Source organism: Uranotaenia lowii, chromosome 3 (assembly GCF_029784155.1).
Source record: "Uranotaenia lowii strain MFRU-FL chromosome 3, ASM2978415v1, whole genome shotgun sequence".
Lineage (NCBI taxonomy): Eukaryota > Metazoa > Arthropoda > Insecta > Diptera > Culicidae > Uranotaenia > Uranotaenia lowii.
Genome location: NC_073693.1, coordinates 309,115,091 through 309,130,405, shown reverse-complemented (window position 1 = coordinate 309,130,405; position 15,315 = coordinate 309,115,091). Strand labels below are relative to the sequence as shown.

Here is a 15,315-nt window from a genome sequence, read left to right as displayed (position 1 = left end):
AAGAAGCAGATCGTTTTGGAGCAAACAGTCAATCGCCAAAATGATCGAGTTTGGAGTGTGAGCCTCCAGCAAGCTCCTGCGGACAAGCTGAAAGTTTCCCGGTTTCAAAACAAGACGTCAGTCTTGCTTCCTGACAGATGGCACAGCATCCCTAAGCGCAAAGGTTGTTCAGGCGTTTTGTGAGAAAAACTTGACCGATTTCATTTCGAAAAATGAATGGCCTCCGTCGACTCCAGATCTGAATCCACTGGATTGTTTCGTGTGGGGATACATGATGTCGAAGCTGAACGACTATAAAATAGCAAATTTGGTGCAATTCAAGCGAGTTATCATGAAAATCTGGGACGAGATGCCGATGGAGCAGGTGCGCGCGCTTGCGACGACTTTCCGAGACGTCAGAAGCTGGTTCGTTCAGATAAAGGTGGTGTAATTCCGAGGTATCGTCTGTGTAGTATCTTTATGAGTTACTGAATAAAGTTATGAAAACCAGATTCAAATTTTCTTCTTATTTTTGAGATATTGAGGTTTTCCTGTGTGACCGGACTTTTTTGTCACCCTGTAGGAAGTTTTGGCGGCCATTTTCATATAGCCAATGTACTCTACAAGTGAAATGGTTAGTTTTTTGGATGTGATTGTTCATCTTCTTATGTGGTGAAAAAAGCGCTATTATCTGGGAAAGGACATATTGTTGAAAATAGTCATTTTTGATTCAGCATTAAGGCATTAAGGCATTAAGGCATATTTTTGTTGACTAGTTCCTGAATTAAGCTTAAATTTGCTCGGTACTGCTCGAACCTTGAATTGAAAATTTGGAATTTAAATGCCCGGAAATTGCAAGGTTAAGATAAAATAGCCCACATTGCCTGGCCTGGATACGTGCGGAAAAAAGATGCAAAGAGAATGCTATTGCATTTCCGTCAGAGAAGATCCACAAGAATTTGTCGAAAATCTTTCTATCATGAGCTAAGTATCGTTATGACTTTTTAAACTTTGATATTTATCGAACTAGTGAAGCAATTCCAAATTTCTCTTATTTACGGAAATAGCTCTGTCTTTGTTTCCCGTCATTATAAAGACTTTCGTAGAGTATTAGTTGAATAGTTGAACTAGATTGTGAGAAATTTTCATGAAAAATTATAAACCGAGAGCGAAATGGCAGCTTGTCAAAATTGGAAGTGTGTGCGCAGCTTCACGCGATTTCATTCTTTTTTGAACGCAACTGTACATGTAACATTATTTTTATGAAATTCAAAGGCTCAACATGGTTTCCCGGGTCAGATAATTACATAAAATAGAAAAAAATTCTTAATTGTTTACAAATGTTTCGAAAAAAAAAACGGAAATAATCTGGTTTTCGAGTTTGATACATAATTAAAAAGAGGAATATTTCAGAAGTAATTGGTTGAAATTTGTGTCTGTCTGTCTGTCTGTCTCCCCCTTACTATTTTCATATAATCATGAACTTATGAGGCAAAAGGAACCAATTGTGGCAACCCTTTCCTCTTTCCTGTGGGGGATAGCAAGAATGGAGTGGAAGACTGCCTTACATTTTTTTTGGAACTGGATAACTAATCCGTTCTATTGATTGGAAATAGGAAATTTCACAGAACGTTTTATTTCGAAATAGTATTTATGTAGATTCATTGTATTCCCAAAACTTCAAGAAAAATGTTCAAAATCCAAAAGTTTAAGGGTACTGTTTCAACTAGGCTCATGGATCCAGTTTCCCAAACATATCACGGTTGAGTAATTTTTCTGTCAATAAACTTGAACCAAACTGAACCCAACAGATACAATAAAACAAGGAAAATAAATGGCATCTTACCTATCAGATCGCTACCAACCGGTCACATCGAGAGGAGAGAAGAAAAAAACCAGTCAGAACTGTGCAAAAAGAGCAACGAAAGTGAAATAAGAATAAAAGTAAAATCCAGATCGAACAAACCAGTGTGAGTGCTCGGCTAAATTAACAGCCCCTGTCGGAAACGCCAACTTTTAAGAGGCTGCTGGGGGGGGGATCTGGAATGAATGAAGTGTATTGGAAGGCGACTAAATTGTAAGAATCTTGGGCCTGGCTTTCCGATCATTTTTTTTAACTCCAGCTTCAGCTCCAATCTGATCCCCTGGCGTGGTGAAGTGGAAGTTAATGTACTCGCCTCGCCGCCGCTGCCGCTGAACAAAGTGGGGCGTAACAACTTTTCAAATGTGATCGTGCTCTCAAGGTCGCACTCTGCCGGGGTCTTGAAGTTGATATTTTTATTTTTTATTAATCGCTCAATCCATTGACCGTTGAATCTTTGAGGGGAAGGGCCTCAACATGGGCTCCGTGACATCACGCGGAATTTATTTTCAATTCGATTGTTGGGTTGATTCAATCATAAAGTTTTTTGTTGGATCCTAGGGAAATATTCCACATTCCTGGAATAATCATTTTTTCCAACCTACCCTTCCCTGGATTTCTTATAAACAAAACACATGTATGTAGATTACATTCCTGAATTTAAAAAGAGAGTATCACTTCGACCGCGCTCCGTTGATTGTGTTTACGCCAACAAACAACTGGTCACGGTTCATTTGCTGTCATGTTGTTATTGGCGTTGGCAACGTTTGTGGATTTCAAAGTAAAAGACAACGCGTCGCTTGACGCGTAACTGAGTTTAGTCGATTTGTGAATATGACGCCTGTAAAGTGTAAAAAATAGGCAACTATCAGTGGAATTAAATGTTTTTGTTTTAGATTTATGCCGATTCTGACGATATTTTTTTTTATAAATATTTTGAGATTAAAATTCAGAACTCATTGAGTCATATAAGAGATTTGATTTCAAAATCTATAAAAATTCCATTTTTTATGGAAGCTCAAGAACAAAACTTCGAATCCGGATCTTCGAAACGAAACCATGATAGAAACCAAGATTAAACTCTATTTTACTTCTTGGAAAGGTACTATCATAAATCTATAATCCTTTACAAAAGAATTTTATTATCCATCCTCCATTTTATGCTACAAAGATACATCCCAGAATCGATTGAGATATCACGACACTCAATCAGCGTCAAAAATTCCACCCCTAAGCAACACTCCCCGGAACAGTCTTCGGCTTCATAAATTCATGAGATAATTCCCCCTGGATCGCCAAGCATCGTCATGCTCAGCCTCCGGCCAATCCTATGTACTTCGATCGAGCCTTGTGTCAGAATCAGGCAGTCAGATTCAGAGTAGTCAACAGAGTGCTAGCTTTTCAAATGTCCTGACATGCCTCTCTTTGATATCATCGTACATAGAAGGGGCGTGCATCGAAAGGTGCCACAATTTCCGACAAGTCGTTTGCGATTATCTGCGCAAGCAAGCGCAGACGCGTGTCGAACTGATTCAGTCAGCCCAACCCATCCAGAAGTCGTAAAAATCCCGGCTTTGTGTCGTCGTGTTGGCATCACGACTTGAGCTCCATGTCTATGGACGGACAAATGGGTAGTTTATAATTTAAGTTTATTCGATTTTTTCCCTACCTTCTACCAAAGATCAGACTATAGGAGAGTTCCTTCTTTCATTGGCACCTCTAGCTGGAGGCTGCTCAAAGATAGCAATTGTCTACAGCGGTCGTTTGATCAGCTGGGTGCCTGCATTCTTTCGGATTTAACTGAGAGACTACAGTAGTGACAATATTTGTTGCATAGAAAATAATTTTAAAAGTCTACAGTTTAAGACACATGATAAATTAAATAAATCTTTTAACCCTCATCCGCCCCAGAAATTATTACCCATTACAGTCCCTGAAGTGTCAATTTGACACTCCTTACAAAAACCAATATACCTCTCTTGTTTCTCAACTGATTTTTATAAAATTTACAGCTTTGAAAATCTCGTAACCTAACTCAAATATGTTTGTGAGTTATTATTCACATACAACACTTCAGTTTTCCGTTATTCAAAGTCTAAGAAAAATATCCGAAAACACATGCTTCGAAAAAGACTGTGGATCAGCTACGAAATGCTCAAAAAAAATAAGATAAATTTTCAAAAAAGGATTGGAAAGTTAACGTAATTTGGCACATTTTTGCATTTTTTTTTTCAAAATACGAATCACTGAATTTTTGACGAATTTTCAAAGTTTGCTGTTTTTTTAACGTTTTGTAAATTTGCAAATTCACGGATTTTCTCAGACTTAAATTCAACTTTGTAGTTACGCAAGATTCCTGCAATAAATTTATATTCTCCAGAAAGGTTCTTTTATACCAATTATAGTGGTGTAATTACATTAGTACAGCGATACTTTACAAAAATATAATAAAATATTACTGCGCTAATGTTATTACACCATTAGAGTCATCATCTAAAAAAATAAAAAAAAAATGTCCTTTTGTGTCAATTTGGGTAAACAATTTCCCTAAATCAAGACTTTTGCAGCTAAAGATTCAAAGGCGAAATAATTCTTTATAAATAATGTCTGGTGAAATTACAGATTTTTTCAAATTTTTTAAACAGTTTTTTTTAACTGATTACATTTTGTATCCGGAAACCTTTGTTGATCTCTTTACTTCGTTTCCGTTTTTGGATGATCTATGAGAAAGCACCTTATTCCAGCAAAATTAAGAAAAAAAAACTTTGAAAACAATTTTAACATGTAAATTTTTAAAGGGCAAAGCGTTTGAAGTTAAAACTTTCTACGAACTATATTATCAATTCAAGGTTTAAAGAAAATCATTAAACAAATAAAAAATCGCTGGAATTGTTAATATTCTGAAAACATTTTTGAATATTTTGATTTAGTGTAAATGCCATACATAGAAAATTCTAAAATATTATAAGCCATAATTGTAATAAATGAAGATTGAAAAACATTTTATCTTTTTCAAAATTGTAGTGAAATATGCAAATAGCCACCACATAATAGCAGACATTTCAGGAGAACATTTTCGGAAATGATACAGATTTATTAAAGTTCAACAACATTGCTTTTTCTGGATTCCTGTTTTTCATAACATTTTAGATTATAGATACATTACTTAATGAGCCAACAAGTATTATGAGAGTTTTTTTTTCTAAAGTCACTTTTGGATGAGGTTTACACCCTTAATATTTCAATATTTTAATATTTCAACAGTCTCTTCCAGAGCAATAAGCACCTAAAAAACAAGAAAATACAAAACTATAGACTGTTCCAGAAATCATAAGCACACTTACAAGATAATTAAAAAAAATGTTTCATTAAATTTTATTGATTTTATTCAGCACACTGCATCTTTATTTGTGTCCTCCCCAACACTGTACTCTTTTTTATGAAAATCTTTAATCATAAGCCAGACTTTGCACTTTTCCTCGAACATGACTTAGAAGCTTCTGCACAGTTGCATTTTCACCACTTTTGCCCAACCCTTCATCAATTTTCCGATGACATCAGCTGGTTTTTATGTATTTTTGTTCCTTTTTTTTTTGTCAAAACCCAAAAAGTCTCGATTGGCCTTGCTTCGGAGCAACTCGGTGGATTCATTTTTTTTGACAGAAAACAGACGTTCTGGCTTTTGTTCCACACTAGTGTGTCGTTCCAAAATATGACGACTCCATCATGCTGCTTGATTATCGGCAATAAACGCTTCTGGAGGCATTCCTTGATATAGTTCTAGGTGTTCATTGTTTCCGATATGACCCATGGGATAGATATTTTGCCGCACTCTGGATTGTCAGGTGCACAGATTTGTCTGTAAAATATAGACTTTTGACTCTTCGTCCAGATATTGGTCAGACACAGATTTTGCCCAGATTTTTGCTCAGGGTGCCCAGATTTTAAAGACTTTCAAAACCATTATTAATGTACCGGATCCGCTAAGTACCAGATTAAATTAGAAATTTCGGTAGGATGCACTGGTTTGTAACCAATCATTCATTAGAACTAAATTTTTTAAATGAGATCGGTATAGTGCGTTGTACGAACGAAACAGTGTTTTTTATGTACTCTTCAACTCGAAAATAAGCAGAATACGAAACCACACTATTACCCCAAAAAAAACTTCATGAGTGAAATGCCTTAATAAAACTCTTTGTAAATAAAATATAACCATATTTTTTAATAGCTGTCCGTACCACTTCGACGCTCCCATCCTCTTCTCTGGTAATTTTTCTCAATGAAATTCCACTCACAGTAGACCACTTGTGCACGATACTTTTTCTCTTCTTTGGACCAGGCATTTTGAATGTAATCACAAACTAAATGTTTTTTGATGTTAAGGCTAGTCCACACTAGGCAACTTGGACTGCGATTTCGGTTGCTGAGACTTGATTTTGTTTACATTTGATGGTGTCTGGTCTCAAGTCTTCCGACAATTATGGGAGACTTCAGCAACCAAGATGTAAACATAAACAAGTCTCAGCAACCGGAATCGCAGTTCAAGTTGTCGAGTGTGGACTAGGCTTTATCACGTACAGAAATGTGTTAAAAAAAGTACGCAGTCAGCAGAGTTCGAAAAAAAAATTCGATTCAAAAGGACCGTTAACATGAGATGTGCTTATAATTTCTGGAACAGTCTTTATATTAAAAAAAAAACAACATCACACCACAATTTTTTCAACTAGTGTTTTTCTTCTTTACATGCTTCACATAATAGATTTTTCATAAATTAAGCTTTCAAATATTTTCTGAACCCCTTTGTTAGTTTTTGCAAGAAATCACATTTTCCTTAAAAACTACTTGAACACTACTGTATGTGGGCTTGTGATATAGCTCAGTTGGCAAGTCTGTTGTCTCCTGAGCCGATGTCCGCGAGTTCAAGCCCAAGAGTAAACATCAAACACACTTGTATCGGATGAGTTTTTCAATAACGATCCGCCAACTGCAACGTTGATAAAGTCGCGAATGCCATAAAAATGTTAAAACGACTATATCGAAACAAAAAAAAAACTACTGTATGTATTCAAATGCAACACTTTTTCCTAAACTTCAAGACACTGCTTGATAATAAACAATATTTTCCCGGAATTCCGGAAAGATAGATCAATGGCCTGAAAAACGATTCTTAGATCTATGAATCTATCAGTGAAAAATGAGTTTGAAATTTACCTAAAGTTTGGTTACATTTTCACAAAATCGAAACGTCTTAATTTCACTTGTAAATTTCTTTTCTTAGAAGTTTTGTAAGTTCGATTGACATTTCCGGAGTAGCTAAAACATCTTCCAATTATTTGAATCAATAAGTTTAGTACATTGAGTTATTTTAATCATCCCAGAGAGATCGAAGTAACCCATGAGCCAGTGAAGACGAGGAAAGTTTTGCTCTCCGTGATAATTATTGGAATCCGCTCAAAATAGGGATTCTTTTAAGTTTCGGAGGAATTGTTTGCTGTAACGAGGAATTCTGTACAATTTGTAGTGGTGGATAGGTGGATATTCTGATATCACATTTTTTGACCCTAATTCAAAGCTTAATTCCTTTTTCTGCTCTTGAAATTCCACATTTTAGAAGGTTAAGGTGGAAATAACACTATTTCGCTAACCCGGATTTATTAACTAAATTTAGAACATCAAACAAAAACAGTTTTGAAGTAATAATCAGTAGCCACATAAATTTTGGTGTTTTGGAAATAGCCATCTTTTTTTTTAATTTGTTCATGCCCATCCACAACGTGACACCATTAATGGAGAGATGGTTTAAATTTAAACTTGGACTGTTAAATGAGCAATTTTAGAACATCATTAAGGTAATATAAACTTTAATTTTTTCACATCCTTTGCTTATTTAGTTAATTTTAATTTAATGAGGTCATTAACTTTTGATTTAGTGAAACTTTTCAATAAAAAAAATCACTTATCTGTTTGTGTAAATAAAATTGAAATTGACGAAAGAAACAAAAAAAAAAAAGAAAAAGTTTCCTTATCCAGGACGTCAGATAAAGTAGATATTCTATGACAGAATGTGTGTGAATTACATGTTGTTTGTTATTTGTTTGATGTCTATTCTACCGAATTTAAAAATTAATATAGAAGTTGAAGAATTTATATAGAACTGAAGTATCAGTTGAAGCGTAGGTGAATATCAATTGTTTTTTCGGATCTTTACACTAGCCAAAAGTGTCTCCTTAACATATCCCTGCACGCATCCTCAAACATAATTATTTGCTAGGATGCAGAGGGGGCCTCGGTCTGTAATAATAAATTTGTTCTTTCATCCCTTTCATGGAATTCGAAATGTTTTTGTTTTTAAACAATTCCAATCTTTCAAAATATTCAAATCAAGCTTCTAAAAATATTGATTTTTAACATTTATCAGTTTTCATTTCGAGTTCAATGAATTAGGGTAGATGTGAGTTGTCAATCGAGCTAAGCTCAGTTAACATTGGGTTTTTGAGCACTCCAATTTCCATAAAAAGTTATAGAAAATGGCAGAAGAAGTGTACAAAATGAAGTTGTACATGGAAGGTTTTGTAGATATTAGCTTTCAGTTTGATTTGTTTACGCTCACAATTTTTTAAATTTGCAACCCAAGAATAACAGAAGGCGGAACAAATATCTATTTCTTTTTTTGTTAAACCCTCCCCCCCCCCCCTCCCCCTCTTCGAAATTTAGAAAAATGGAGAAGTAATAAAGTTTTAAATATTTTATGAACATTTCGATAAAAAAATATCAAATACCCGAAAGATTACAATAGCAAAATACTAATTCTTGAAGATTGGAGTTTTATTTGTATACTTGATTTTATTGAATTTTTGTTGCATACAAGCTTTCGTGCAATTTATTCCAATTTATATGTTTTTTGCAATATTTTTTTTATTACCCTTCCCCTCGCGATGTTACAACTCCGAGTGAGAAAAAAGGGATTTGAAATTTGTTCCGCCCTAGAGGTGTTCATTCAAATAATCGCTGTTGCAAATGAAAGTCAAGACATTGTGAATTTTTTCTTAACAAACAATCTTTTTTTATAATTTCCAAATTTTACGAGACATACGATTATTTTCAAAAACATGTTATCAATGGTGCATGAAATATGGACGAAAAATCAAACTAAATAAACTGTGATACTATTAAAAAAATATTTCAGAAATTTCAATGAAAGCTGACACGATACGGATGCCCAGAAATACTGATTATTGTTTGTAATTTTTTTCTACTCTTGTGTCCACCTATGAATTCGTTACAAGAAATATTATTCCTCAAAGAATCATTCACTTTAGCTGCTTACAACGACGTTTCAAAATATTTTTCAAAATTCTTTTATTTTTTGTTATTGATGATGTGCAGGTTTTAACAATCGATCTATAAATATAAATTTGGACATTTAAAAAACTCAAAATTCTGAAGCATTGCCAATTTTCAATTATTTCAAATTCTAGGCATTTTACTATAGATTATGTGTTTTCTTAATTAAAAAATGTCTTGCCAAACAGCTTTAGCACACATCTGAATTGATTTCTTTTCACGAAAACAAACTAACATCCCACTATGGCATATTATGTGGACAAAAATCGGAAAAGTTTTCACCAATATTTTTTATATTTTGTTGATGAAAAGAAGACACTTTGATTAACAGTAGTTCTAAAATTTAGAATTGCGCTTCCTGCAGCTCCAAAATTTTTAACTTGCCTTTTGAATATGGTCGAGATATTGATAAGTAATATTGTAAAATGGCAGAAAACATGATTATTTTTGGTGAAATAATTTTTCTAGAAATATCTTATCAAGAAACTCTAATCTAATCTAATCTAATCTAATCAGGATACAATTCGTTGTATACATTTAAAATTAAGCTTTTCAAAACTGTTTTGTGTGACTTTGGAGTTGAGAAAAGAAAAAAAAAAAGAAAGTCGAAAATAAAATCGAAATTTCGGTACATATATTTGCAAATTAAACATTTGAGAATGTTTTTAACCCAAAATACCTACCGGGAAACCACTTTTTACAGCATTAATGGCCTGTTTAAGGTGTAATTAGAGTGTAATTCGAGTGTAATTAGACAGCGAATTGATTTTTCCAAAGTCTTTTGAAGGCAAATGGAGGATCAACCGATGAAAAATTTGAAATACCTTGAGAAACTTATGTGTCCGTTTTACCCGACCAAGCAACATATTTTTAAAAAATGTCTAAAGCTCAAGCCCGTTGACTAAAAATTGCTGATTTTCCTTCAGGAGGTCAATGAGATACGGATAATATTTGCGAAAATATTGCGAGGTTATAGATTATTCCCTTAGTAGGAAATGTTTCACCAAATGGTGCATTCTTGAAGTTTTTGTTTATTTATTATATTATTATGAGACCATGCTTGCTGTATTTGTGTTAAACATAGCAAATTTCCGAAATATTGATAGTGTCCGTTTTACCCGCTGTGTTAAACTTACCCGACTTTTCCCTACCAAAACTTTTTGATCTTGAATTCTTCCTAAAAAATCTAGTTTGTTCAACTCTTACTACATGAATTTATTTTGTATTTGAGCTCCAGGCTAACTAATTTTTTCACTAATATTTAAGTGACCATTTCACGCTTTCTTTGGAAAAATTTCTTGGTACTTCAGGGTATTCAATTTTAAATTTTTCAATGTAGAATCATTAACATAAAGATTGAAGGTATTGTATTCTGTTCCTTATATAGATTCTAATTTCAGATGTTTATTTTAATTCTGGAATCCAAATAATTTTATTCATATTTTAATTTGTGATTCTGGAAATTCAACTTTGTTTTTAAAACCAACTCCCAGTATCATTTTTGAAACGTCTTTCGGATAGTAGGGCAGATAAGAGAATAACGAGCACCCGAGGTAAAATTAGCACTCCTCTTTTCTACAAAAGTACGTTTTTTCTTAAATAAATTTTCATCAGGATTATTTTCGTATAGTTTTAATTTTTCAAAGAAAAGAAATCTCTTTATCATCTTTACAGAAATAATCAAAGAAAACTATACTAGGTTCTCAAGTGACGAAAATATTATTCCTCAATCACCATCATTTAATTTTCGATTTTTCACTACAATCAATTTTAGAACACGTTTTTACTTTAACTTGTTGACTCGAGGCGAATAGAGCACCATTGATCGGGGCACGATGAGCATTTTCTGACGTAGAATCTAGCAGCGAATTCAACTCGATGATGTCAACTGAATTATAGAGCTACAGCTTGACTTGTTTATATCTGACGGTTTAAGCTATTGGTAAGGTGTCGGAGAGGCAATCCGAAGACTCGAGTTTGATTCCTGGTCGAGTTGATTTTTATCAATTACTATTCATGGTTGATAATTTGATGTTTGCTGATGTGCCCCGATTAATGGTGTTTACACTGCCCCAGGGGGGGTTCTCATTATGCCCCAACACTGATTCTCAGCGTTCGGTAAAAATTTTTAAATTGCATTTTTGAATGTTTTTATCTACTTTTTCAAGTTTCAGCAAAATAATAAATAGACTCCCCCAGACTGCTTTCACATATATGTGCAATATAAGCTCAGGAATGAATTTGTTCAAATGAACCAAAATAAGTTTTTTTTTTCATAAAATATACAGTACCATCAACATTAACAAGGAAATTTTAGTAAAATTTCTCCAAAATTAAGGAATCAAAATCTGCCGTTAGACTTGACGAGAAACGATTTGTTTGCAGAGATTTATATCAGGTCTGCCAACATGCGGACACCAACTTGCTAGGATTAAGGTTCCAATTTATTTGACTTTGCAACAAGGGGTTTCCTATACCTACATAATTATTGGATAAGGGATACCTATAAGAAAGAGATCGAGAAGTTGATTGTTTTTTTTTAATTAATCGGTTGGAAAACCTCCAAATTTAAAGACGTAAAGGATCGTTATGTTAAACTTTGAATAGAACGAGTATTTAGACTCGTAGAATGTTCTGAGAAGATTCATATTTTATTTTCAAAAAACTTCGAAAAAATAGGCCAAAAGCATAAATAAAAATCATAGGTTCATCAATTTTTTTTACTGTTTTTGCTACCGAACTTAAGTCACAGATTTATGATTTTTGGAAAATAATAAAAAATTATCCCATGGCACGTTTTTAAAATCATTGTTTTGAACTTCCCTCAAATAAATGTGAAAAAAAAAACAAATTCGAGAAGAAAAATCATCACGTAATCTGTCATGAGATTTTTTTGTTCAATACTCAGAAATCCAGCTGATTTTTTAAAAAAAGTACATACAAAAGTACATATGTAGATATGTGTTCCTGTCTAAATCGAATTTTTAAGCAATCGTTTTCGTCACCATTGAACCGAAAAATAATTCACTTGAAATTCATTCAATCAAACGAGCCAAGCATAGCAATGAAAAGCTAGTTAATTCCCAAAATTGAAAACTTCAATTTGCTGTCGTTATTTTCGGTAGCTATCAACAACTTTCGACCTCGCCATCGACATCGCCTTATTTCGTAAGCAAATGAGAATTCCGAAATGCCGTTGCTGTCACCGATTTGTTCCTTTTTAGCTGCGTAACTTCACGATCGAGCTCATATAGACACACAGACACAATTTGTACGTAAACGCTAGTAAGCATTAGTAGTCACCAAATATGTCGCAATCGAAAGTTAACGAAGATCCATTAAAATCAAGCTACTTGCTCAACTCACTGCGTCAGCCTAAATTTCACTCATCGTTATTTTTGTTTCCTAAGCGCGTTCCATTTGTGTGGTTTTAAGTTTGCTTTTTTTGTGTTTTTGTTTTTACTTACTAACCTTTGCGCTGCGCCACGGAACCGGAACCGGAAACTCACATCGTCACATCACAGACACCGAGAAGTCCGGAAAATATTTTCGAGATATCGCCGAGGCCCTTCTCGGCTACGCCGCAGCCAAACTCTGGGTTTCAGTATTCCCGGGGAGCTCCACCGTTTAGGGGAGACTTTTTTGGAGGAACTGGAATTAGTGCAACGAGAACGTTTGGAGCGCCAGCTATAGGAGCGCCGGCAGGTCCAAGTTCCGGTGCTGGAACCGGAAGCAGTAGTTCCAGTAGTAACCCGAGCGGAAGCAACTATCGGCAGTCTCAGAGGAAGAGTCCTTTCAGCAGTAGCCCAGTAGGGGCAAGTTTGACCAGTGGCGGAGAATCGCAGCAGGTTTCCACCGAAGCAACTCCGAAGGTAAGTTCTGCTTTTTGTGCTTTTTTCGTGAGTTTGATTTTTTTTCTTGATTTGTTGAGTAGATTGAGCTTTGAGTAACATAACACAAATAATGAATAATGATGACATATTTTCTTGGAGATTGAATTAAGATTTCAATAAGCTTTCCAGATTGCCCGGTTACTCAGACTTTGTTCGGATATTTGAATTAAAAAAAAAATCGGAGAAAATTTCAAGATTTTTTCTTAATAACTATTTCTGGCTTTTAGCCCAAATGCCCAAATGCCCGCCAAGAATACGTTCGGGATAAAAATTGACAAACTTATATTAAAAAATATATTTAAATGAAGAAAATGTCTGATTTTTAGATTTGGTATTTATCGAAGTGCTGCTTCCCCATGTTCAATGGAATTGTTCAAACATATCTCTCATACACGACAGACGTTTTATCGCCTTCAATGGAACTTAATGATCTTCTCAAGCAGCCAACTCAATTTGCTTTGCCCTCATAGAAAATTATCTTTCTAGGTCAATCTATTAGGAGGTGTGTAATTTTTCACCGGACAACTCTATCAGCGCCATAAAAGTGACAATGATTTGCAGCTAGTGAAGGTAACTAGTCAGCTAGCTCGTTCTGTCTTCATGAAAGCCCTAAGCCAGCTCTCACCTCTCTATCTTTAATTGTAAAAGTCTTCACGATGTTTGTACGGAAAAATACTTTACCGATTCATTTCTGGACAGCTGCGTGGCCCTCAAGCTCGGTTTCGAGAAAGTGAAGAATTAAACTGAAAAGCAAACTAGAACAGAACCACCTTCGCATACGAAATTCGAATTGAGCTCGGGATAGGCTAGCTAGAAGGAACGAATTAACGTTCACTTATTCGGTGTCGATTTATTTCCTTGCTTCCCTCTTTCCTCCACTGGGATCAGATTGACGCAGTTTATTGCGTGACCAATCAGTCTTTCAGTCAGTCAGTTTCGTTCTTTTACAGTTGATTGGCACACTTCTCAATCGATCGGAGTCTTATGGATGGAGGTCGAAGCAATTGACATGGATATTTGTTTTTTTTTAACGTTGACTATGTTGAGTTCTTGTTGTGATTATAATTCGTGCTCAGTCACGCGGAAGGTTAATCATTTCACTTAATTGAAGGTTGTTGATAAATCTGACAAATCTAAAAAAATTCAAAAATTACAAATATTTTAGAAATTTTAAAAATATTGAGAAAACTGGTCAAAAAAAATTATGAGCATTATGAAAATTTAAATAATTTTGACTATCTTGACAATTTTGACAAATTTGTCAATTTTGACAATTTGACAATTTTGACTATCTGGGAAATTTTGACAATTTTGACAATTTTGACAATTTTGACAATTTTGACAATTTTGACAATTTTGACAATTTTTGACAATTTTGACAATTTTGACAATTTTGACAATTTTGACAATTTTGACAATTTTGACAATTTTGACAATTTTGACAATTTTGACAACTTTGACAATTTTGACAATTTTGACAATTTTGACAATTTTGACAATTTTGACAATTTTGACAATTTTGACAATTTTGACAATTTTGACAATTTTGACAATTTTGACAATTTTGACAATTTTGACAATTTTGACAATTTTGACAATTTTGACAATTTTGACAATTTTGACAATTTTGACAATTTTGACAATTTTGACAATTTTGACAATTTTGACAATTTTGACAATTTTGACAATTTTGACAATTTTGACAATTTTGACAATTTTGACAATTTTGACAATTTTGACAATTTTGACAATTTTGACAATTTTGACAATTTTGACAATTTTGACAATTTTGACAATTTTGACAATTTTGACAATTTTGACAATTTTGACAATTTTGACAATTTTGACAATTTTGACAATTTTGACAATTTTGACAATTTTGACAATTTTGACAATTTTGACAATTTTGACAATTTTGACAATTTTGACAATTTTGACAATTTTGACAATTTTGACAATTTTGACAATTTTGCAATTTTGACAATTTCGACAGTTTTGACAATCTTGAAAATTTTGAAAATTTTGATGATTTTGACAATTTTGACAATTTTTACAATTTTGACAATTTTGATAATTTTGACAATTTTGACAATTTTGACAATTTTGACAATTTTGACAATTTTGACAATTTTGACAATTTTGACAATTTTGACAATTTTGACAATTTTGACAATTTTGACAATTTTGACAATTTTGACAATTTTGACAATTTTGACAATTTTGACAATTTTGACA

At 33.7% G+C, this 15,315-nt stretch overlaps 1 protein-coding gene across 1 annotated transcript in view; it reads left to right on the top strand.

Moving 5' to 3' along the window:
- LOC129753716 (mucin-2-like) overlaps window positions 1–15,315 on the top strand; it is a 134,815-nt gene that overhangs the window by 55,400 nt on the left and 64,100 nt on the right. Inside the window, exon 3 of the mRNA XM_055749560.1 lies at window positions 12,712–13,059. Within this exon, the coding sequence (XP_055605535.1) occupies window positions 12,712–13,059 (348 nt within the window). The remainder of the gene's footprint in view (window positions 1–12,711; window positions 13,060–15,315) is intronic.